Genomic DNA, 25,659 nt, shown 5'->3' with positions numbered 1-25,659 from the left:
AACATTTAATGCAAATGTCATTCTCTTCATGTGTTCAGCAGATCTGAGCTCAAAATAGACTGTATGCTAAAAGAAAATAATGAGGGAGGGTAACATTTAAATTTTCAACTCTGTAAAACTACAGGAGACCGAAAAATATTACTCTTTACCACCTGCTTTGTATTTTATAGAAAAAAATTTGTATTATTTGAATAGAATAGAGACCCCAGAAACAAACCTACAATTATACAGTCCAATCTACAACAAAGGAGGCATGAATATACAATGGAGAAAAGACAGTCTTTTTAATAATTGGTGCTGGAAAAACTGGACAGCTATACGTAAAAGAATGAAACTGGTCTACTTTCTAATATCATACCCAAAATCAAGCTCAAAATGGATTTAAGACCTAATCATGAGACTTGAAACAATAAAAAATCCTAGAAGAAAACACAGGCAGTAATTTCTCTGACATCAGCCATATCAACATTTTTCTAGATACGTCTCCTGAGGCAAAGGAAACAAAAGCAAAAATAAACTATTGGCTACAAAAAAATAAAAAACTTTTGCACTGCAAGGGAAATCATCAATAAAACATAAAGGCAACCTATACTGAATGGGAGAAGATATTTGCAAATGACATATCCTATAAGGAATTAATATCCAAAATAAAGAACTTATACAAGTGAACATCAAAAAAACAAACAATCCAGTTAAAAAATGGGCAGAGGACCTGAGTAGACACTTTCCCAAAGAAGATATAGATGGCCAACAGACACATGAAAAGACAGTCAAGATCACTCATCATCAGGGAAATGCAAATCAAAATCAGAATATTACTTCATACCGGTCAGAATGGCAAAAATCAGAAAGACCAGAAAGAATAATCGTTGGCGAGGATGTGGAGAAAAAGGACCCTTGTGCACTGTTGGTCAGAGTGCAAACTGGTTCAGCCACTGGAAAACGGTATGGAGGTTCCTCAAAAAATTAAAAATAGAAATACCATATGATCCAGTAATTCCACTATTGGGGATTTACCCGGGAAAACAAAGCCACTAACTTGAAAAGATACATGCACCCCTATGTTTATTGCAGTATAATTTATAATAGCCAAGACATGGAAGTACCCTAAGTGTCCAAGTGTCCATTAATAGACAAATGGATAAGGACATTGTGGGATATATATATGTATATATATACACACATACACACATATACATAATGGAATATTACACAGCCATAAAAAAGATGAAATCGTGCCACTTGAGACAACATGGATGGACCTAGAGGATACGATACAAAGTGAAGTAAGACCGAGGAAGACAAATACCGTATGATTTCCTTCACAAATGGAATCTTTAAGAAAATGAATAAACAGGGGCGCCTAGGTGGTTCAGTCAGATGGGCACCTGACTCTTGGTTTTGGCTCAGGTCATGATCTCAGGGTTGTGAAATTGAGCCCCGTGTGAGGCTCCCACTCAGCATAGAGTCTGCTTGTCCCTCTCCCACTGCTCCTCCCCCAGCTTTCTCTCATAAATAAAAATAAAATCTTTTAAAAAATGAATAAACAACAAAAAGCAGAATCAGAACTATAAATACAGTTTTTTGTATGTAAATGATGACGGTCAGAGGGGAAGGTGGGTGAGGGGTTGGGCAAAATGAGTGAAGAGGAGAGAGAGATACAGGCCTTCAGGTCTGGAATGAGTAAGTCAGGGAAATGAAAGGCAGAGCATAAGGAATATAGTCAATGATACTGTAATAGTGATGTAAGGGGACAAATAGTAGCTACACTTGTGGGTAAACATAGCATAATGTACAAACTTGTCAAATCACTAAGCTGTATACCTGAAACTAATGTAACATTGCGTGTCAACTACACTCAAGTAAAAAAAACAATAACAAAATAACTAAAAAGAAAAACCTGAGATACAAAGAGGTTGAGGAAAAAAAAAAAGGATTATTCCACAGGTACCACTCAATGACTAAAGATAATTAGGAAAGCAGATGCTAGAGCCTAGACCTTGGTGCTAGTTTAGATTTTGACTTAAAGATGTTATTTTGGGGGGCACCTGGGTGGCTGAGCCAGTTAGGCATCTGCCTTCAGCTCAGGTCATGATCCCAAGGGTCCTGTGATCGAGCCCTGAGTCTCCCTGCTCATCAGGGTGTCTGCTTTTCCCTCTCCCTCTGCCCCCACCCCCCTCGCGCTCTCTCCCTCAAATAAATAAATAAAATCTTAAAAAAAAAAATGTTATTTTGGTGTGCTTCACTTGCTCAGTTAGTAGAGCATGAAACTCTTAATCTCAGGGTTAGAGATTACTTAAAAATAAAATCTTAAAAAAATAATAAAATTTAAAAAGATGTTATTTTTGCAAATGAATGAAAATAAAACCTTTCAACAGTAGAGGATCTGGGAAAGCTGAAACAATTATGGATGCCTCACCTACCACTTACATACTTTATCAGGTTTAGTAGAACCCTCTAGATGTAATGATCTACTTTATATTTCTAACTTAAATTAAAGAATCTTTTTGCAGAATGACCTCAACCACATGTTCTTGCTGAGCTAAGGTCAGAGTCCATTTCAAAACTTTTCTTTCTGTTCTTTTCTCAAGGGTCTTTCTAGAATCCATGCGAGAAAGAACAAAAATACCAAACAAAAACAAAATCACTTTGACCTCTACCTTACATCACGGCCAAAAATTAGAGCTGGATCATAGAGTTATATGTGAAAGTTAAAACTGTAATAAACAGGGGGCGCCTGGGTGGCACAGCGGTTAAGCGTCTGCCTTCGGCTCAGGGTGTGATCCCGGCATTATGGGATCGATCCCCACGTCAGGCTCTTCCGCTATGAGCCTGCTTCTTCCTCTCCCACTCCCCTGCTGTGTTCCCTCTCTCGCTGGCTGTCTCTATCTCTGTCGAATAAATAAATTAAAAAATCTTTAAAAAAAAAACTGTAAAAAACAACAGAGACTATCTTCATGGGCTGACTACAAATTTCTTAAACAGAAAGAAATAAGTACTAACTATAACATTAAATAATAATATTGTATCTTTTCTCTTAACCAAAATTCTCAGCATCTATAGGCATAAAAGTATTTACTCACTGCTTTATCCTATAATACATAGGAAATATTTTCTAATTTATAATACCAATGTTGCAATTAACAATAAGACTACTGAGTGAGGTTTACATTTTTTCCAGTTCTTTTTTCCTTTAAATATATTACATTAAGATTGGGCAGTCTGCATAAGGTGTTCAAAAGTCATTTGAAATAGGTCTTTTCTCTATATGGCTATTTTCACAATTTGATATAGGTAGGTTCTTTTGTTTCAGTTTGTTTTCAATTTTAGGGCTTGCTTTTTCTTTTTACTCTGATAACATTTTTCAATATATAGAAGATTCAAAAGTCAAAACTAACTGAAAAGGTATATTCTGAGCAGTCTTACTTCTATTCCTATTGCCTCTATCTCTCCCTTTTATTTCTGCTCATACCATATAGATGTTTCTGTTTTAAGTCTCTAGTTTCTTATTCTAGTGTTTACTTTTTTGCAAAAATAACAAACACATTTGTATTTTTCTTTTCTTTTAAAGGTACCATCTTCTATATGCTTTGCTCCATTGCAGAGTACTCTAATGCTTTGCAGAATATTTACAATTTAATTTTTTAAGCTATTTTAATTTATACTCAGAGAGAACAGTTATATAAACATTAGCCATCATTAGCACACTGTTATCTTCAGTCCATGCAAGGACCTCTCCTTTTTCCTTCTTACTTGATTTTCACTCCCATTTTCCTCCCCACAAAGGTACACAATTCAGTGGTTTTTTTCCATACCAACAACCAATTCTCCAGATACCAACTAGGTGTCTAATAATTCAATTCAATGAAGACACTATCCACCTGGAGCTGGCATTAGATACTGCCAGTTAAAGGAGCACAGTTCCATAAGACTGTCCCGATTTCAGATTCCAATCCCAAATCCTAGGCCACCCTTACCAACTGGCTATACATTGGGGGTTCCCATGACCCTTCCTCAGGTTTACTAACTTGTTAGAGTGGCCAACAGAACTCAGGAAGATACATATGTTCGCCAGTTTATTATAAAGATACTCAGAAACACCCAAAGGGATGCATGGGGCCTAACATGGAAAAAGGGGTATTTTTGGAATGTGTAAGCCCTCTTTTGGCTGTGTTACCCTCCCAGCACCTTGATATAATCACCAACCTGGAAGTTCTCCAGCTCTGTTATGTAGGTTTCATTACTTAGGCATTACTGATTAAATTATTGGCCACTGGTGATTGAACTCAACTTTTAGGCCCTCTCCACTCCCTGGAAGTTTAGGGGTGGAACTGAAAGTTCCAATTCACAACCTTCTAATCATGCCTTGGTCTTTTGGCACTCTGCCCCATCCTGAAGCTTTTCTAGGAGTCCCCAGCACATTAGTCATCTCATTAGCATACAAAAGACACTCCTACCACTTCAAGGGTTTTAGGAGCTATGGTCCAGAAACCTGGGACAAAGACCAAATAGTTATTTCCCATTATAGTACACCTCTCTAATGTTAAATACGACCTTAAATATGCATATATCTTTGTATTATATGTTATGTTGTTCTGTGTTGCTTTTTAAAAAACTTTTAAGTATGGCAAATACAGAAAACTGCAAAAATCACAAGATAGACCCTTACTCACCATCCTAGCAACCTCCCCTGTGCTCCTTCCAATTACAACCTTTCTTCTCCCAAGAATAACTATTATCCTGGTGTTTATAATTACTTCCTTTTCAGTGTTATCACCTAAGCAGGCATCCCTATGCACTGTAGTTTTGCCTGTTTTCCTTTGTTTTTTTTAACATGTCTCTTAGGTATTTTTTTTTTTAAGATTTTATTTATTTATTTGACACAGAGACAGCCAGCCAGATAGGGAACACAGGCAGGGGGAGTGGGAGAGGAAGAAACAGGCTTCCAGCGGAGGAGCCTGACGTGGGGCTCAATCCCATAACGCCGGGATCACGCTCTGAGCCGAAGGCAGACGCTTAACGACTGGGCTACCCAGGCGCCCCTCTCTTAGGTATCTTTTTACCTAGAGTCCCCTTTCTTATTTTTCCCTTTTTCCAGAAATTTATTGAAGTAGCACATTAACTGTCCTATCGTTTCCCATAATCTGAATTTTGTTGAATGTATTATGTGGAATAATTTTTTAAACTTTTTTTTTTAAAGGTTTATTTATTTAATTGGGGGGGAAGAGCAGAGGGAGATAATCCACAAGCAGACTTCCCACTGAGTGGCTTGATCTCATGACCCATAAGATCATGAACTGAGCTGAAACCAAGAGTGGGATGCCCAACCAACAGAGCCAGCCAGGCACCCCTGTATTCTGTGGAATAATTTAACATGTTTTTCTGTCTTTGGATTTTCTGTAAATTGATGTCTGGATCACATATGGTCAAAAATTAATGTTTTTCTATTCAACAAAGGTAGTACAGACAAATCTGATGGACCAGGAAAAGATACTTGCAATATCTAAAATAAAAGGGATTAAAAATAAACAAACATTGTATACCAACTACATGTAATAAAAATTAAAAATTAGAAAAAAACCTATAATACATCTGGGAATCCAGCTAACAAAGCATGTGCAAGATCTTCAGAAAGTTTTCTCTATTAAAATACATAAAATACAGGCACCTGGCTAGTTCAGTCAATAGAGCATGTGACCCTTGATCTTGGGGTTTTAAGTTCAAGCCCCATGTTGGGTGTAGAGATTGCTTAAAACTAAAACCTTAAAAAAAAATAAATAAATAAATAAATAAATAAATAAATAAATAAATAAATAAACTATATATATATGTAAAAAATACATAAAATATTTGAAACAACAGTTGCACTATGTTTGTGGATAAGGTAGATTGGTACTCAGCATCCATTCAAACTGTTTTTAAGCTTACTTCTCTGTACTATAAATCTTAAAAAGTTAAAAACTACATTTCCCAGGGGTGCCTGGGTGGCTAGTCAGTTGAGCAGCCAACTTTTGATTTTGGCTCAGGTCAGATTTTAGGTCAGAACTGGGGTTGTGAAATCCAGCTGGTCACTTGGTGCTCAGCACAGAGTCCACTTGCTCCTCTCCCTTCCATTCCATCCTCTACCCCCAAAATAAATAAATAAAATCTTTTTTTAAAAAATTACATTTCCCAGATACCCTTACAGTTAGTGTTCTAGAGGTAAATGATTTCTGCCAATTAGGTACACTAAAGTAAGATTTGGTGTGGAAAGCCAAAGCCTTTTCCTGCAGCTTTGTTTTTTGGCTGGCAAGCGTGGTGGTGATGTAGGAGTATTTTCTACAGCAGCTTTCGAGAGCAGTCATTGGCTTTGTGGGTGTTGAGTAATACAGTATCTTCTTGGTTCCTACACTGCAGCTACCTACAGTAGTCTACTATTTTTTTTTTTTGAAAGATTTATTTATTTATTTGAGATACAGAGACAGAACACCAGTGGGACGAGGGGAAGAGGGAGAGAAAGAGAGAATCATCAAGCAGTTCTCCACTGAGCGTGCAGCCCAACATGAGGCTCTATCCCAGAACCCCAAGATCATGACCTGAGCCAAAATCAAGAGTGGGATGCTTAACCAACTAAGCCACCTGGGCACCCCTATAGTAGCCTATTCTTAACATCAATAATTCTAGTCATGGGGTCTTGTTTCTCCATTCTGACGGGTAGTGGCAGCTCTTATAACAGTCTAGTTTTACAGTATTATCCTGGGACTCATTTCTGATGGCCTAGGCTAAAGCCCACTCTTCCAGCCCATTAAATAATTTTCTAAGCACCAATTCCCTATATTAAGTCCCTATACCCTTAAAATAGCCAGATCTATTTACTGCAACTGAAGGCAGACTTATACAACAGTTAGTAAAGATATAAAATCTTCCCAAATTAATCTACACTATCTCAATAAAATTTTAAAATAATTTAACAAAACCTAACATGTATATGAAATAGAAGTCTCAAATATGTCAACTTTAAAAATGAAAAAAAGGTAATCATCCTACCATATATTAAGAACACTGAGTTTAGGGGCACCTGGGTGGCACAGCGGTTAAGCGTCTGCCTTCGGCTCAGGGCGTGATCCCAGAGTTCTGGGATCGAGCCCCACGTCAGGCTCTTCCACTATGAGCCTGCTTCTTCCTCTCCCACTCCCCCTGCTTGTGTTCCCTCTCTCGCTGGCTGTCTCTCTCTCTGTCGAATAAATAAATAAAATCTTTAAAAAAAAAAAAAAAAAAGAACACTGAGTTTAGGGGCGCCTGGGTGGCACAGCGGTTGAGCGTCTGCCTTCGGCTCAGGGTGTGATCCCGGCATTATGGGTCGAGCCCCACATCAGGCTCCTCCGCTATGAGCCTGCTTCTTCCTCTCCCACTCCCCCTGCTGTGTTCCCTCTCTCACTGGCTGTCTCTATCTCTGTCAAATAAATAAATAAAATCTTTAAAAAAAAAAAAAAAAAAGAACATTGAGTTTAGCTCTTCCGGGGACGGCAATCATAGGCATTCAGGATGGTCCAGCATTTGACCTACAGTCGTAGGCAGTCCTACAATATAGCCTCGAACAAAACTAGGCTGTCCCGAACCCCTGGTAACAGAATCATTTACCTTTATACCAAGAAGGTTGGGAAAGCACCAAAATCTGCATATGGTGTGTACCCAGTCTGACTTCGAGGAGTTCGTGCTGTGAGAGCTAAAGTCCTTATGAGGTTGTCTAAAATGATAAAACACATCAGCAGGGCCTATGGTGGTTCCTTGTGTGCTAAGTGTGTTTGTGACAGGATCAAGCGTGCTTTCTCTATCGAGGAGCAGAAAATCATTGTGAAAGTGTTGAAGGCACAAGCACAAAGTCAGAAAGCTAAATAAAAAAATGAAGCTTTTTTGAGTAATAAAAAGGCTTGGGGGAAAAAAAAGAATATTGAGTCTAAGGGCACCTAGGTGGCTCAGTTGGTTAAGTGTCTGCCTTCAGCTCGGGTAGTGATCCTGGGGTCCTGAGATCAAGCCTCATGTCAGGCTCTCTGCTCAGTGGGGAGCCTGCTTCTCACTCTCCCTCTGCCTGCCACTCCACCTGCTTGTTCTCTCTCTGTCAAGTAAATAAATAAATACATCTTAAAAAAAGAAAAAAAAAAGAATATTGAGTCTATCACCCAAATGCAGACAATAAAATAATTATTTCTGGATTTTTTTTTCACTCTTTTTTATATCAGTGACAAATGTTACAGGAATATACAAAATGGAATGCCCTCTAGATTTGAAATCTGGACAAATGAAGTTACTAATTATATGTTGGTCTTTTAAATTATTTTCTATCCTGACAACGTGTTTTGTTTAAAAAAACAAAAAATAAGAAGTAATACGCGAGCAGTATAATGTATCTGACAAATGAACACCAGGTGTCCTGACAGTAAATCTAAAGGATGTAGACTTCAAGAAAGCCCATCAGCCAATGGAATGAAATACCCCTGGGGTAATGGTCCTGGCTAGCACTAGATTTGAGCTTGGGGAAAAGATAAAGTATAGAAACAAGAATTGAGTCAGTTACAATTTGGTAGTCACCAAATTATCCCATAGTTTAAAATTTAAAATGTCTATAGGCTTGGTTTCTGTAGTCCCATTGTTTTCTTTGAGCAAATAAAAGCTTTAAAAAATTTTCCCCCAATAAACTGCACAATACATCTTTAAAGGTATTTAAATGTAACCTAAAATACAAAGGGCAAAACCACTTTTTTTTTTTTTTTAATGAGAAAAAACCAGGTTGAATTAAGAATCCTGTGAGATAGTCTTGCTGGAGGTTGTGTAGCTTATAAGCACAGAGAGGAAGCTGGGCTGGACTCTTTGTCTCTATAAACTTGATACAGTGCTTTATTATAGCAGCTAACTTTTAAGAATTTTTAAAAATCTACTAGAAAAAGTTAAGCTCTGCTGGCATTCTCTGCCTGACAAGAAAGGCTGCTTCAAACTGTTTAATGATTTACTTTTACTTGCTAAATTTGCATTAGCCCCACCCACTTCCAGGACATACCTTCAAACTTTTCTTTCTTTCTTTTTTTTTTTTTTAAGATTTATTTATTTGAGAGAGAGAGAGAGCGAGCTGACCCATGCAGGGCTTGATCCCAGGACCCTGGAATCACGACCTGAGCCAAAACCCTGAGTCTGACGCTTAACCCACCAAGCCACTCAGGTGCCCCCAAGGACATACCTTTAGAGCTTTAATTTTCCTCTGGCTCTCAATTTCCTCTTCTTAAACCAAAGTCTGAACCGCTTGGACCTGTAATTCATCTCTGCAGCTCTAAAATGATATGAAATGTACAGAATGTCAATCTCCCACATCACCTTCCTTGTTCCTAAACTCCTTATTCTCTAAACCAAGAATACAAGTTCAGACTCCCAAGAAAAGCAAACAAGGATGCTGGATGTTGGCAAAGTTAGCAAATATTAAAAAGGACATCAAATTTATATTACTATCTTGTTTAGAGAGTATTTTCCAGTCACTTACAAGACATACAAATAAACCAGTATATACATTTTTCTGCAGGATCTGATTTAGTTTCCTTGAAGTTCTTTATATTCCTCTGTTCTTTATATACCGAGTCCTCTCCTCTCCTTATAAATCACAATTCCACAAACTCACTAAAGCAACTAAAGTTTACCAGTTTGTCAGTCCTCTTCCTCTTGTTGCCATAGCAAAACACTGAACCTAGCAACAAATTCCATCAGCCATATTGACCCACTGTCATTGCAGCACTTGCTTCTACTCCAGTGTAACATACAATTCTCTTTGATTTATCCTGTTTACAAGAAGGCACATACTGAACTCTCAGCATATAAACATAGAAAAATGGAACTGCAATGAATAAAGAATAGCAGTCATGGCAAGATAATGTGAAAGAAAATTGGCCTCTATTAAGTGTTAAGTTTATTATCTGAAGCAATTTGAAAGACTTTTTTGAAAAAGATTTTATTTATTTGAGAGAAAGAAAGAGAGCACAAGTGGGGTGAGGATCAGAGGAAAAAACAGACTCCCTTCTGAGCAGGAAGCCTGATGTAGGGCTTGATCTGGGGACTCTAGGATCATGACCTGAGCCAAAGGCAGACACTTGACTGAGACACCCAGGCGCCCCAATTTGAAAGACTGTATGAAGATAATAGGATTAAGGAGGATTACATAGTTATGAAGGCCCTTAAAAATATTTCAGTGTGGTTAAGGTAATAAACTGCATGCTAAATAGATGATCAGCAAAATTGGGATAATGTAGACTTCCATGCTTTGCTTTCATGACACTCCAGGATTTTTCTACCCATTCCTCATCCTTGTCTGACTGCAGACAACGTATATTCTAAGAGCAACTTCTTTTCAGCGGGTTTTTCCCCACCAATTAAATATTTAAAGCTTTTTTTTTTTTTAATTATAAAAAAGTTGTTGACCTCCTTGATTCCACTCTGGTCTCAGAAATACGGAGTATATTAGGTGACTCAGATTTTAAAAGATGCTTTGGGGGCACCTAGCTGACTCAGTCAGAGGGGCATGCAACTCTTGATCTCCAGGTCTCAGGGTCTGGAGTTTGAGCCTTACGTTGGGTATAGAGATTACTAAAAAAATAAATAAACTTAAACAAACAAACAAAAAAAGATGCTTTGGATAATCCCTGTGACTTCAGTTCATCTTTCCCTTTTAAGCATACTTTAGTATGTTTTTCTTTCCCCATCTTCATACAACTGCTTCTCTACCAGGGTTCTCTGCAAAACAAACAAAAAAAACCTTGTCGGCTCCTCTTCCTTCCTTCCCCAGCACTTGACTTTCTGTATCTTTCTTCCAGAGTGACCTTATATAAGTTTTCTGAAATCAAGATTGAATGAAAAAACCTGAGTATGTATGTATTAATTTAATAACTCTTGATGCTATGTAGTGGGTCTATCATTTTAGGGGGTCATATATGGGGGGGTCACCCATATATAGTGGGTTCATCATATTATTTGTGCTCCTGTGCATTTTAAGTTTTCCACAATAATGTAAGAAGGATATTCAGTCTGGTATTCAAAAAGTTAGGATTGGCATTATAAATTTGGGAATCATCAAAATAAAGATGACATTTAAAGCCGTGGGATTGGATGAAAACACTTCTGAGTATAGGTAGAAAAGAATATTAGGACTAAAATGTAAGCAACTCTAATATTTAGAAGTCAGAGAAATAAGATAAAGCAAAGTAGACTGAACTGCCAGGAAGAGGAAACCAGGAAGTGAGATGTTCTTGGAGCCTGGAGAAGAAAATATTTCAAAAATGTGGAAGTAGCCAAGTGTGTCAAATGCCACCTAAAGGCTAAAATGAGAATTAAGAATTTACCTTTCAGATTTGTCAAGATGGAGGTTTAGACAATTCTTTGGAGAGATTTTGCTATAAAAGGAAACAAAAAATGCAGTAGTGGCTGGAGGGGAGCAGAGGTCAAAAAAAGTTTTTCATTTTCCTCTCTTTGGAGATACTTGATACTAAGGCTTATTGGAGTACTGGCAGAATGACCTAGTTGAAAGGGGGAAAACAGATACAGGAGGGCTGTAACAGAAGAATCAAGGTCTTGAATGAAATACACAAAAGTACAAGTAGAGGGAATATTTCTACTGTGTGTAACAGGAAGGAAGGCAAAATTTATAGATTCAGATATATAGAGATTGTAGAGTTGATGAAGGGTAGATGAAGTGGTATCAATCTTCACACCTTAACTCTCTAAGCTTTAGTTAGATGGCCAGTAATATGAGAAGTAATATGGAAAGAACATACCTCATAAGATTTCTGTGAGGATCCAACCGTCAAAGAGCCAACACTCAACATTAACCTAGTAGAAATTGTTATTAAGACTCCTAGGTCAATTCTCCATTAACTCAACAAAATTATCAATCTATCATTTTGCATTTAATAAAGTATCAGAACTAAAAATAACAATGATGGATGTAACTTAATGGGGTTGAGGGTGTCAGAAAAGGCTTTCCTGAGACATTTAAACCAAAAGCTACATGAGTTGCAGGCACTAACTTAACAAAGGTGGGGGTATTAGAAGTTCAAGGAAGTTTAAAAACAACAACAAAAAAAAGGTCCATTGTGGCTATCAGTCAAGGGCCAGATCACAAAGCAACTAAAACCATGAGAACATTTATCCTCAGTGATTTCCAATACCTTCTTTGGGTCAAAATGGGCTCTTAATAAACATTATATCAAGTACGTATTTTAGTTCATGCTGAAACAAACTCAAGTCCAACTGAGAGGTGAAAACAATTCATGGACTTTGATTAGACCATAAACTATAAACCAAGGAGAGCAAACAGGTTTCCCCTTTCTTGCCTACTCTATTGACAGAGGTCATGTTGAATCCTTGGGCTTGTTCAAGCTAAGCAGTTAAGTGTGGGAGCTAGTAATTCTTATTTGCCATAGATACTATAAATTACTTTTGTCATCACTGAGCTAACAACTTAGTAACTTTTATCAGACTTCAAAAAATCCCTCTAGTTTTTTTTTTTTTAAAGACTGGTATATAAATATTAGCAGAATCTGAGTTTCCTTTTTTTTTTTTAAGATTTTATTTATTAATTCGACAGAGAGAGAGAGAGAGGGAGAGAGAGTGGGCACAAGCAGGGGGTGAGGCAGGGAGAAAGAGAAGCAGACTCCCCGCTAAGCAGGGAGCCAAGTCCCAGGATCCTGAGATCATGACCTGAGAAGAAGGCAGCTACTTAACTGACTGAGCCACCCAGGCACCCCCAGAATCTTAATTTCCTAACCACTCACAAAACATAGCAGAAGTCAAAAATCAAAATTTTCTTAGTATTAGGGCACCTCTCATGATTTTCAACATAATCAAAGTCTTAAAAATTAGAAAAGAACAAGACAGAAAAGTGGGAACCAAAGGAAAATAAAAAATAACCTGGGATATTTCCTGAAAACAGGCATATAAAAGGTCAATCAGGTGGCAGGTAGGTGAAAGAATGCTGTGTTTATGTAAAATGCTCAAAAAACTTTATATGACTAGAAAGTTTCAAATGCCCTCAGTATAACACAGAAGGAGGGGAAATGTATTCCTGAACAAAGACATACTGTCAAAAAGGGGAGTATTTCTATGTATTTTGTAATATTCTATAGCACTGAATGTTGGCACAGTCGTTTTGACCTTTACAGTAACTCACGTAGCGTAATAATTCATCTTTTCCTGTACTAAACTTGACTCATATTTAAGAGGAGCAACATTGTTTTTTAAGAAAATATCAACTGTTACAATTAGCCTAAAAAGCAATACAGCTATCCTCACTATTTTCTTAGAGACATCACATTTTAACTAATTTACACGTGAAAAGTATACCAAAACAAAAAGATAAATCTTAACTGGAGAGAAATCTGCACCTACACAAGTTTTCTTGCTATATAAATTGTATTTTCTCAGAGATTTTGGACTCATTTTTGAATCTGCAAAGGCTTTTCATAGCTATAACCACAAAAACGCTGACCAGAGTGCTTTAAAGCTTGTCTTAAAGCTTGCCCTACCGTTTAGAAAATTTAGCCACTGTAAACACACCAGGAACAAATTCTCTTTTGATTGTATTCCTGAGTTAAGGAACAAAGTTTGTTCAACTGTGAATACCAACTAATATCAAGGAGTCAATTTTTAGTCTGTTAAAGAGACAAGAGAAGTAAGGTAATTAAGTACAGGGGTCTCAGGTGGTACCTGCTACGCTTGCTGAAAATTCAAATTACCCGGTTCCATCCCCAGTCCGACTGAACCCCTTTTAAGGACTGGGCCTCGGGGATACATTCTGAATACGCTCGCCAGAAATTGTGAACCATTAAAGTTGCAATGCAACCCACCAAACAACCTCATCCTGGAAAGTAAAATCAGTTTACTTCGACCAAGTTTTGACAAAATGTCTTGGTAAAGGCTGATTCGGGCCGGAGAGGAAATTCTAAAACACCCAGATGATTGCTGCGATCTACACCAAACAGTGAGAGAGTAAAGAGATGAGCACACGCTGGGCGCCCCAAACATTTCCGCAAATGTGAACTGCCCTTTATTCTGAGGGTAAAGAATTTGGGGATCAGGGCCGACTTACTCAACCCTAACTGCAAAGAACCGTTCTTTCTGACTCTTCTAGTGTCTTTCCCAGGACTACACGCGGTGCCGCCAGCACAGAGTCTCTCCTAAGGGCCCAAGGTGGCCCGCGCTCGAGGAGAAGCGTGCCCGCCCGACGGTCACAAACGCTGCGGCCTCAGGCCGCGCGTGCGCAACGAAGCACTGAGCTCGCGGCAAACTCCGTTTCCTGACTTTTGGAGGAAGCAGCGTTGCATCACTTCCGGCCTCCCTCTAGCTGCCATCTTGCGTCCCCGCGTGTGTGCACCTAATCTCAGCTGGTCCGCCCGAGACCCCCTGAGCGCCAACCCTATTCCCCCGCGCGGTCCCATTTCCGCTCCAACAAGGTACAAAAAGGCTCTGGACGCCGGCGTGGGAGGAGGACGGGAACGGGGGCGGGAAGTGCCCGGAAGGAGCGAGACAGGGAGGGACAGGGCTGAGGAGAGGAAGGCGATGCGACGGACAGGCGCACCCACTCAGGCTGACTCTCGGGGGCGAGGTCGAGCCAGGGGCGGCTGCCCTGGGGGCGAGGCGACGCCGTCTCTTCCTCCACCTCGCGGCGGAACCCGAGGACAGGAGCCTCAGGTACCGCGAGGCTTGCGGAGAGTGGCCGGGCCGGGCCGGGCAGGCCCTGGCTAGGCCGAGGCCGGGCCAGGGCCGGGGGTGGGGGGTGCTGATCAGGCGTGGGTTAGAGCCCTTTTCTCGGGCCTGTAAGGGGGAGGGGTTGTGGAGGAGGGGTAGGAAAGTGGGTGCTCTTTATGCTCCCCCAGAACTGAAATTGGGAGCTTTGCGGGGTGGATTGGGGATTCAGGCCTCGGCCTGTTAAGGATATTTTTTTCTTTGCTGGTGTCTTGGGAAATAACGAGCGTGGAATGCTAGAGTGAACCAGACCTTTCCCGCTGAGGTTTTCCTGTTTTTCTAGATGAAAGAAACTATCATGAACCAGGAGAAACTCGCCAAACTGCAAGCACAAGTGCGCATTGGTGGGAGAGGAACTGCTCGCCGAAAGAAGAAGGTGATTCATAGAACGGCTACAGCAGATGATAAAAAAACTTCAGTTCTCCTTAAAGAAGTTAGGGGTAAACAATATCTCTGGTATTGAAGAAGTGAACATGTTCACAAACCAAGGAACCGTGATCCATTTTAATAACCCCAAAGTTCAGGCATCACTCGCCACGAACACTTTCACCATTTCAGGCCATGCTGAGACAAAGCAGCTGACAGAAATGCTGCCCAGTATCTTAAACCAACTTGGTGCAGACAGTCTGACTAGTTTACAAAGACTGGCTGAAGCTCTGCCCAAACAACCTGTGGATGGAAAAGCACCACTTGCTACCAGAGAGGATGACAATGATGAAGTTCCAGATCTTGTGGAGAATTTTGATGAAGCTTCCAAGAATGAAGCAAACTGACTTGAGTCAACTTCTGAAGAAGATAAAACTTGAAGAAGTTACTGGGAGCTGCTATTTTATATTATGACTGCTTTTTAAAATTTCATTCATGGATCTGATAAAATCTAGATCTCTAATATTTTTAAGCCCAAGCCCATTTGGACACTGCAGCTCTTTTCAGCTTTTGCTTATACACAATTCATTCTTTGCAGCTAATTAAGCTGAAGAAGCACAGTAGGGTGTATCCGTGGGACGTGCATGTTGTAGAATAAAAGAAAAAAGTGAGTCTACATGAAAAGAACTTCAACAAGCATTACTTCTGTGTAAATATGTTTGCAGTGTTACAGTATTTTAGTAGAACAAAAGTGTTTCCTACTTTAGTAAGAAAATGTGTCATTTCGGTTCGGTAATCATTGTGGCCATTATACTCCTAGCTTGTTTGGCCAAGTTGTATACATTCAGTGCTTTGCTGCCCCCTCCCCTTTTTTCCCCCTTAATAACTATACTAACTCTGAACTTAAGTACCACCTGTCTTTTGAACTGTAGTTTATGTACCTAATAGTTAGACGTTTGTGTCTCTTGTAAATTCAGAACTTTCTGAAATGCTTTCTTAAACGCAATTCAGAGTAGTTGTATATTTTCTAGGATATTTGGAAGATACCTGTGTTAGAGGTACATCACAGAATTTAAGAGCAGTGACTGTGGATTTGAAAATATTACCTAACAGATATCTTTCAATTTTGACTTTGTTAATATGCTAAAACTGAGAGAATGAGAATGAGTGTAGGTTTTTAGGTAAGTTTTTGGCTAATTGGTTTTTCCTGCTGGATACTGATCTTCAAGAGTATTCATTTTTGAACTTGGAAGTTTTAGATTGTTTTTTGAGTAATTTACTTAAATCAGAAGTCCGCTCTAGACAGAGCTCTACTTAGTTGTATTTTGCATTGTGTTAGCACATTCCTAGTATTTAACAAGGTGTGGTAGCCTGTTGGAACAGAGCATGTCTTTACTTGGTAAAACTTGTAAAGCTTCCCTAGGACAAGTTTATTACCTATTAGTTTTTCCCAATTTTAAGCATTTGCCTTCAAGTAGAATCTTCTGTGAAATAGCCAAAAAGTTGCATGTAGGCTTAAATAATGAGATGTGCATCTATTAAATTACTGGAGTTTGCCAACAGTGAATATCCTGATCCTTTTTTCTTCCCTGAAGCCAGTAGTCTTCAGGATTTGCACCTGCCCATTAACAAATAGTATGTGTTTCTTGTTGTTCTTAGCAATTATTAAAAGCTAGGTGTGGCCTTCAGGTCCTAGAAAAACTCATTACATCCTTTGTGGTTAGTGTTTCGATGTTCTTATGTTGGTGTTTTAACTATAGTTTAGTACAGGTTTCACAAGAAATATCTTGAATAATGTGCTTGTGTGCTGTCTTTCGTTACTCTGATCATTAGTCTTTAGCTATGAGAAACATTCTAGGGCAAGGAAAGCCTAGGTTTTTTTAGATTCTTAGGGCCGATGTAGGATTGAACTTCGTTTGGTTAATATAGGTAATACTTCTGTCATTATAATATGGAAATAGTTTATCTTTTAAAAAACTTTTTTATTATGGAATGTGAAATTTGGTGAGTTAGTTTTGCCTTAGAGAAATCTGTGTTGGGTACTTTCAGGTAAACAGTATAAAAGTGCTTTATTCAGTATCTGATCAGAGCATTGATAATAAATTGTATCAGTAAAAATTGAACTCTATGGATGTGAATTGTATGGAATCTATAGAAGGTGTGTCAGTTTTGTTTTTAGAATCTTAGAGTAATCGTTTAGAATATCTTTTACAGAAAATTCTTTGAAAATCAGATATCTACATGACCACATCAAAGTGATTTTTATTCTTAAAGGATTTTGGGGGGGCTGGTAGCCAGTATTTTTTGTAGCTGTTGATATGTTATTCAGTTCAGCTATCGTTTACTTAAGCCTTTAACTGTGCTCAGTCCTGAGAATATGAAATTTAAGAAATTATGGTGCCTTAGGGGACTTTAACGCTAGTAGGGGAGTTTTTTGTTGTTGTTGTTTTTTAACTCTGTTTTCATAGTGTAATATACATAGTGCAGTAGAAGCATTTTCAAAATAAGAGATGGGGATGATTTTGCTTGGGGGCGGTTTATTGCAGAGTTTAGGGAATGCACAAAAGAGGTAATGGTTTGAACAGGGTTTTAAAGGACTAATAGGAATTGGTATGTAGGTTAGGGTATACTGAAGTAGGTGGGTGGTAACCTTTCCATAAAGAGTCTTATGTATCATGTAAAGGGGTTAATCTATACATAAAAGAGTTCTTGGGAGTGTTTTTTATTAAAGAGTGTTAAGCAGAAAACGAGAGTCACGTTTGCCTAGTTTTGAAAGTTTATGGGATATATTTGAGAAGGGGGAGATTAGAAACTTGGTATATATGTACAAGAGGCCACAAGTTTTCTTGAAGCCTGTGTTCATTCATTCATTCAAGTTATTGAGTGCCTTCGGTGAGCCAGATACTATTCTCAATACTATTCATAGCAGTAAACAGAATGGAAGCTCTTAATGTTACGTTCTAGTGAGGGGAGACGGATAATAAAATACATTTATCTCTTATAGTAATAATTGTAATGAAGAAAAATAAACCAAATAGATGAGGAGTTGCTTTTTTACATATGGTGACATAAGAACAGAGATCTGTAGTAAGGGAGGGAACCAATGCAGATGGTAGAGGAAGAAGGGAATAGTATGTGCAAAGGCTCTTTTTGGCCTACTGAAGGAACTGTGAGGAGGTTTATTTGGCTGAAGATGAGAATGTGTGTGTTATAGATGTGGTCAAGAACAGCATAGTAGGGGCATGGCAGATCATGTAGAGGCCTTGTGGATTAAGATAACTTAAGATTTTATTCTTAGGTATTATAAAAGTCTATATAGACTCATTTGAGTGTGTCCATTGTCTTGCATGTGAATATTAGTGGATGTTGATTTTTCATTAATTAAAAACAAAAGGTTAGGGGTGCCTGGGTGGCATAGCGGTTAAGCGTCTGCCTTCGGCTCAGGGCGTGATCCCAGCATTCTGGGATCGAGCCCCATATCAGGCTCCTCCGCTAGGAGCCTGCTTCTTCCTCTCCCACTCCCCCTGCTTGTGTTCCCTCTCTCGCTGGCTGTCTCCATCTCTGTCGAATAAATAAATAAAATCTTTAAAAAGAAAAAAAAGGTTAATAGTTCTGGACTCGGAACTTCTAAATGAGGGTTAATTTAGGTTGATACATGCCACCTCTTTGATCAGATAATGTAAAAAATAGGACTTTGAAAAGATCATTCTTTTATGTATGACAAAATTAGAATGTTAGACATTATTAACGATTTATAGATGATTCCTTTGTTACTCTCTTTCTGCTTCCATTATTCCCTACTTGCTGCCTAAAAGTTTGTGCTTATGGTAGTTTTCTTAAACAGATCCAAAGGTCAAAAAGGAATTAGAAAGTTTCCTTTTGAAAATGTCTGTTATGATACATATGTTTTCTTTTCTCCTCACTCTAGGGAACTGCTCGCCGAAAGAAGAAGGTGGTTCATAGAACGGCTACAGCAGATGATAAAAAACTTCAGTTCTCCTTAAAGAAGTTAGGGGTAAACAATATCTCTGGTATTGAAGAAGTAAGTGTCGAATTTTATTTCTTTATAAAACAAGTTTTGGTTGGAAAAAGCTTCAGTGGTCATGCATTTCTTATTTATTTATTTTTTAATTCCCAACAGAATTTTATATCCCTCTAAGATAGGTTTCTATTCCACTAGTGAATATTAGGGAGTGCTAAGTCTGAAAGCGATTAGATTGCACTTGCCATTCCAGGCAGAATATCACCTGTGCTTCACAGTGAAATAGTGGATTAGTTAGCCAGACTTGAGTTTCTCCTTAATAGAATGTTTGGTTTTTAAAGAATCTTGGTGGGTGTTGCTTATTAATTTTGTTTTTCTTTATAGGTGAACATGTTCACAAACCAAGGAACAGTGATCCATTTTAATAACCCCAAAGTTCAGGCATCGCTCGCAGCGAACACTTTCACCATTACAGGCCATGCTGAGACAAAGCAGCTGACAGAAATGCTACCCAGTATCTTAAACCAACTTGGTGCAGACAGTCTGACTAGTTTAAGACGACTGGCTGAAGCTCTGCCCAAACAATGTGAGTTTCCTGTAGAGGTTTTTGCCCAGGTTTACTGATTTATCATGAAATTTCTAAGATCTCAAGTAGATAGGAATATCTTTACATTTGGAAATGACAGTTTTCCTCTAGAAAGTTACAATTTTTACAGTGACTTTTAAGCAGGTGTTCTTAGTGTGTTCAGTAAGTTAACTAGTATGCTGTGATCATTACACTTGATTCAGTGGAATGTTTGTTTTCTGCTATCTTGCTTTGGATCAGTGATTTAAAATTTTTATCTTTATCAGGAAATGATGAAAATGGTTATTTGGGGCTTTTTTGATAACTGAAAGTTTAGAATTGATTAAAATATATTATAAATTGTCAAATTTTTTTCAGTCGTATTTACAACTGGTATTACCAATAATGTTTTAAGAATTGGCCTGGCATTATTTGGGTGTTTTTAATTATAATACAAGGATTTTATTCAGGGCAGAAAATCTTATAGTTGAGTAAGTGCATTAGGAGACGTAGCTGCTTTATGCTGTGGTCCTCTTATTAAAATTTTGAAGAAAGGCAATGTAGAAGCAAGACAGGCTTATTATATGGTCTGTTACTTAGTCATCCATGTTTTTTCTAGGTATTCACTCTTTCTGCTTTGACATTTTATACAGATACAGATTTTGGGGTTTTTTTTTGATAGGGCTGGTACTGTGAGGTCTCAACTCCAAGTGTAGTTCACTTTCTTGTGTATTAAAGAGAAAGTGGATGCTTACCACCAATCAAAGGCACTTAATTTTTTCATCATTTTATTTTCACTTCTGTAAAGGTTTGTTAAGCATCTTCTGTATGCCGTGCACAAAACAACAATATTTGAGAAAACAGTCTTTTAATTTTTGCCTTCCAAAAGAAATCTTCCCATAATTTGGTATATGGGTTTACATGTACCCTGGGGGCACTGTGTTGTTTTCATACCACCTCAGGGCCTGTGGTGGGCCAGAGGGATTGAAAAGATGGGTATGGAATTTGTTTTGTTGGCTGTTAACAGCATTCTAGTTCATTTGTAGACATTAGGCTACCATGTTATTATTAGTACTTACGGATAGAATCCCAAATGTCACTGCTATCATATGAATGTAAGTTATAATAACATTTGACCTTTCATCTGTTCTTTTGGTTAATGTTTATTAAAGATTTAACAAATGTGTAACACATACATTTCCCTTTCACAGCTGTGGATGGGAAAGCACCACTTGCTACCGGAGAGGATGACGATGATGAAGTTCCAGGTAGGAACCTTCACTTATGGTCAAACTGGAGAATCTTAGAAGGAAGAATAACAAATCTTTATACTGTAGGAGAGCCTACCTCGGGGGAAAGGGTATTAAGGTAAAGGATAGGAAAGGAAGACATGAACCTTGCTTAGGATGAAAAAAATAATGCAGTGTTATTTAACTAGGATTTATGTTTGTAGACTTGGCTTTTTCTGATTGGAAGCTTCAAATATTGAATAAGTGTGTATGTTGTCACATAAATAGAATAAATAGTAGATCACGAACGACCCGTTTTCTACTTAGAGATTAATAAATTCATGAGAAGGCATGGAGAAGTTGAGGTATCTTGGGGTATGGTATAACCATTCTAAAATCAGAAAAACTCTTGGCAATCAGGAGGGATTTTTCTTAGCTGTTACTTGATAATTTGTTTTGTTGTGAAACATGTTTATTAAGATCAGTAGAATCACTAGACTGAAATATTTCCACTTTGCATAGACAGATGTCCTTTAGGAATCCAGGAAAACTTCATATTGTTTGTGATGGTGTTCTTTGGTTCTGACCCCCATGTTGACTAATATATTAATATTGCTTAATTTTGATTCTTGGGGTGAAATGGAACTGGGGAGGGCACGTACAGATTTTTTTAAGCACAATATTTATGTCATCAGCAGATTAATAAATTTCCTTTTCCCTTGTTTTAATTACATGCTAAAACCTACACTTGAAAATGTGCCAAATGGGTAGTGGTCTCATTAGAAATAAAGTATTTAAACGTATATCCTGATTTTAACTGTAGGATATATTTTGGGAGCATTGTTTAATCTCTTCTTAACATCTGATGATCTGTAGATTTGGGTTTTTCAGAGCTTCTGTCTTTTTCTTTTTCTAGATCTTGTGGAGAATTTTGATGAAGCTTCCAAGAATGAAGCAAACTGAATTGAGTCAACTTCTGAAGAAGATAAAACTTGAAGAAGTTACTGGGAGCTGCTATTTTATATTATGACTGCTTTTTAAAATTTTGTTCATGGATCTGATAAAATCTAGATCTCTAATATTTTTAAGCCCAAGCCCTTTGGACACTGCAGCTCTTTTCAGTTTTTGCTTATACACAATTCATTCTTTGCAGCTAATTAAGCTGAAGAAGCCTGGGAATAAAGTTTGAAATAAGGTTAATAAAGTTCTTTGCCTAGGATATGGTTTTATTTTTTATTTCATTGACACTGATTTGTACACAGAAAGCAAAGTTGTTTATAGAAAGCTAATCATGGCATGTAATATGGCTGGTAATCTTTAATGAAATTTGATTAACAAGATTTTAAATGGCCATATAATATAACAGAGGTGGTATAAAGTTCTCATGTTTTAAAACTTTTCTCCAGCAGTCCTCAGGGCTACAGTGGTTTATGTAATGGATATAATTAGAGAGAATGGAATATTGCTTAGTAGATGAGCAAGAGGTTTTCCTCTTAATATTGTCTATATTGTAAGTATATACTAAGTGCCTTTAACATATTACTGCACTTAATTTTCTCATTTAATCCTCAATCTATGAAGTAGGGATTATAGTAGCTCCATTTTCTAGTTGTAACCCAAGGTTAGCTAAGAAAAGTTTAATCTCTTAACTCTGTTCCTTGTAGGATATTCTGTAAGACACCTGAAAAAACTAGTGTTTGTATTAGGAATGTCACCTCATCTTAAGTTTAAGTGGTAGCACTTTAATAGAGTTACTTTTTTCTCTTTAAAAAACAAAAATCTTTTTGAAATAACACAGTAAAGTTGACATGTATACAGTTGTAAGAAATTTAACACAATATTTGTGCCTGCACCCCAATCAGGATACTGAACAGTTCCATCATCCCATATATAAGGCTACTTAAAAAAAATTGTATTAGCAATCATAATGTTGAAGTAACTTCAAAGTTTACAAATGGCAGTTAAAATAAATGTGTCATCTTCATTGAGGCAAATGAGAAAATTTTCTTAGTTTCTACTTGGAGCCATAGGATTTTGTTTTAAGTTTACATAATTCACAAGTACCTTCTGAGGGTACTATGCAGCTATATCTAAAAGTCACTGTAAGTACACTACCAAAAATGAAATACTTGTATAAATAGTATTTGCACGTTTTAACATTGTATTATTTTCAAAGGATGCGTATCAGTCTTAAGTACAGTGCTACAGTAACAATGACTTCACAGTCTCAATGGTTTACAAAATTGCAAAGAAGAAGTAACATGTTTCCAAATTCTGCTACATAATCACTCTAAGCCCCAGACTGGCAACCTCTACCTGGAACAGTTTCCTGGCAGAGTGAGAAGATGGTGGGTTGTTTGCTGGCTTTTAAAGCTGTAACACATGTCACATATGTAGCTGACCAAGTGGAATGACTAAAGGAGGGCAGAAGATCGGGAAGGCCTGGAGTGGGCATGTGGATTTACATTTCTGATAACCCCCCAGGTGATTCTGATATTGCAGGTCCACTGACCATGCTTTGAGGAGATGAAATTTTAAAATAAGAGATTTTCTCAACTCATCCCAAGATACTGGGGTGAAAGTGACAGGCTGACTTGGGCATGTAACAAATGCCACTCTGAATATCCTCCCAGGTGTTTGCCCAAGATCTGTACAGGAATGGGACTAGAGAAGTGCAATAGATTCCAAGCCAGGCCTACACAGGGCAACTTGGCTTCTTTCAGCAGATGCTGGCTAGGGTTAATCCTATTTTGCCCATACCCAGAGATTTTCTCCAACAACCCCGAGAAAAGTTTTTCCGTTTTTTCATTTTTTAAATGGTCTGGTGTGTGTTAGTGGCCATAGATCGATGGTAAAGGTTTTTCCTGTAATACCTTCAATATCGTGATAAGCAGAGTTATGCTACAGTTCAAAAGACTTAAAATTCTATTTGCTGCAAAGATTTGTTTGACACACTTGTGTGTAGTTTTCCTGTGGCTGGGCTCCACTTTAGTCCAGGAGTAGCATCTAATCAGAACATTGTTAGTCTCAGGACAGGGAAAAGAGGGCGAACAACCAGCTGGCTCTGCAAACTTATGTTGGGAAGTGATGCACATCATTAATCAAATTTCGTCAGCCAGGGAAAGTCACATCATAGTCAAGTCTGATGGCCATGAGGACTGAGGAAATCTAATACTCCCTCAGAGCAGGACAGCAAATACTTTTGAACAATACTACAACCTATCATATCCTTCCATTTTTTCCTTAATTGCCCACAATCCCTGTGGCTATTATATGTTAAACTCTGTACCACTTGTTTTATATAATCTCATTGGTTGTCATAATAATCCCCCTGCCCCCCCAAGAGCCATGTTGTACAAATAAGGAAACCATCTTCAAGAGGTGAGTCTCAGGTCAACACAGCTTGTTGTGTGGCAGCATGAGATTCAAACCCAGGTCTGATCTTTTGACCTCAGGCACTACGAGAAAGAATGGCAAGCCCCGGCAGACTAGAGGGCAGATGATTCTCATCTGATTGATCTTTTGGATGTTGTCACTACATGCTGGCTGTTGTCCACTATTTTTAAGACTAGCCCTGGGCCAAAATAGCTTTCCCCTGAATCTGAACCAGGGCTATGCTAATGAAGAGACAGACATCAAATTCTGATCTGAGAACTCTTAGGATTAATACCTTTTATTTGTTGAAATAATTGAACTAGAGTACACTTGCATCATCCCCATAATAACCCTGTGGTGCACAGGACACAAAACTACATTCTAAGGTTTGGAAACAAGTTTAGAAACGGGCTGAAGTTCACTGAAGATTGGGTCTGATTTCCACTAATCATACTTTTCTCCATTACATAACACTGGGTTCATGCTTCAGGAGGCTCCTCTCTCCCCAATAAGATACATATGTCAATTTTTTTTTTTTTGGAGCGCAGTCTTAAGGTAACTAATAACAGTTTTTAGCTTTTCCAAAACAATGATTAGAATAGTCTTCTAGTCACATAAATTTTCATCACTCTAATCAGCACAGTCTTGAATGCCATTTCTGCAGCGAGTTCTGGGAATGCAGGCACAGTCAGCAAAGAAAATAGTATCACATCTCCAGCCTGAACACTTTGAGTACTGTAAAACTAGACAATTCTATTTATTTTTAAAACCTAACTGTTAAAATGTCAAGGTGGACTGGAAAAGATGATATTGGAAAAGAAACAGCCCTTTGGATCTTAAAAATATTAGCAAAAACTGTCCAAGTGGAAAATTGCAGATGTCTATTAAAAATTCTACGTGTTTGGGTAAAATAATTTGTACTTTGAAAAGCCAAGAAGAGTACTACCTCTCTCCATCAGTCTGAAAATAAACATACTGACACACTACATAAATAAGGAAGGGTCCATATGAGTTTGTATGTTCAATAAGCAGGGAAGAGAACCAGTATTTGCTAATTGTCAGTTAGCAAGAAGACAAGGATCTGTTTACACTTTTAGCCTTTCGTGGTCAACGCATTGTTAGGTAACATGCAACTCCTAGGAAGCTTTTCTCTTTCTACCTTTGACCAGACAAAAGGTAGGAAATGGTCTATTAAGTGTACAATATTTCTGATAAGTCTTTCACATAGTGACTGGGGCTATAAGGTATTAGAATTGTATCTACCACCATGATTTTAGAAAAATCCATCCTTGCCAGATTATAGTGATCGGGGTCGTTGCAGTGCCAAACTACCATAGAGAGCACTGTGGGAGGCAGAGAGGAGAGTGGTGGTGAAGGAGTAAGGAAAC

General features: G+C 38.0%; 1 protein-coding gene, 1 long non-coding RNA gene and 1 pseudogene across 2 annotated transcripts; 2 read left to right on the top strand and 1 right to left on the bottom strand.

Annotated features, from left to right (window-relative positions):
* The first annotated feature begins 7,515 nt into the window (after window positions 1-7,515).
* LOC103663577 lies at window positions 7,516-7,907 on the top strand (annotated as a pseudogene).
* Window positions 7,908-8,987: 1,080 nt separating this feature from the next.
* LOC121100709 lies at window positions 8,988-14,462 on the bottom strand. The gene is made up of 2 exons (XR_005832471.1): window positions 14,099-14,462; window positions 8,988-9,301 (listed from the first exon to the last, which is right to left on the bottom strand). It is a non-coding gene; the product is annotated as an uncharacterized LOC121100709 (long non-coding RNA).
* A 52-nt stretch (window positions 14,463-14,514) lies between these two features.
* On the top strand, window positions 14,515-22,115 carry BTF3 (basic transcription factor 3). The gene is given in 6 exon segments (XM_040622189.1): window positions 14,515-14,700; window positions 15,038-15,160; window positions 15,162-15,221; window positions 19,487-19,688; window positions 20,879-20,935; window positions 21,813-22,115. Coding segments are annotated over 6 exon segments (621 nt in total). The 5' UTR covers window positions 14,515-14,568; the 3' UTR covers window positions 21,860-22,115.
* The last annotated feature ends 3,544 nt before the right edge of the window (window positions 22,116-25,659 follow it).

This window comes from Ursus maritimus, unplaced genomic scaffold (assembly GCF_017311325.1).
Source record: "Ursus maritimus isolate PB19 unplaced genomic scaffold, ASM1731132v1 scaffold_5, whole genome shotgun sequence".
Taxonomy (NCBI): Eukaryota; Metazoa; Chordata; class Mammalia; order Carnivora; family Ursidae; genus Ursus; species Ursus maritimus.
Note: the sequence above shows the minus strand (reverse complement) of the source record. Positions and strands in the feature narration are given on the sequence as shown.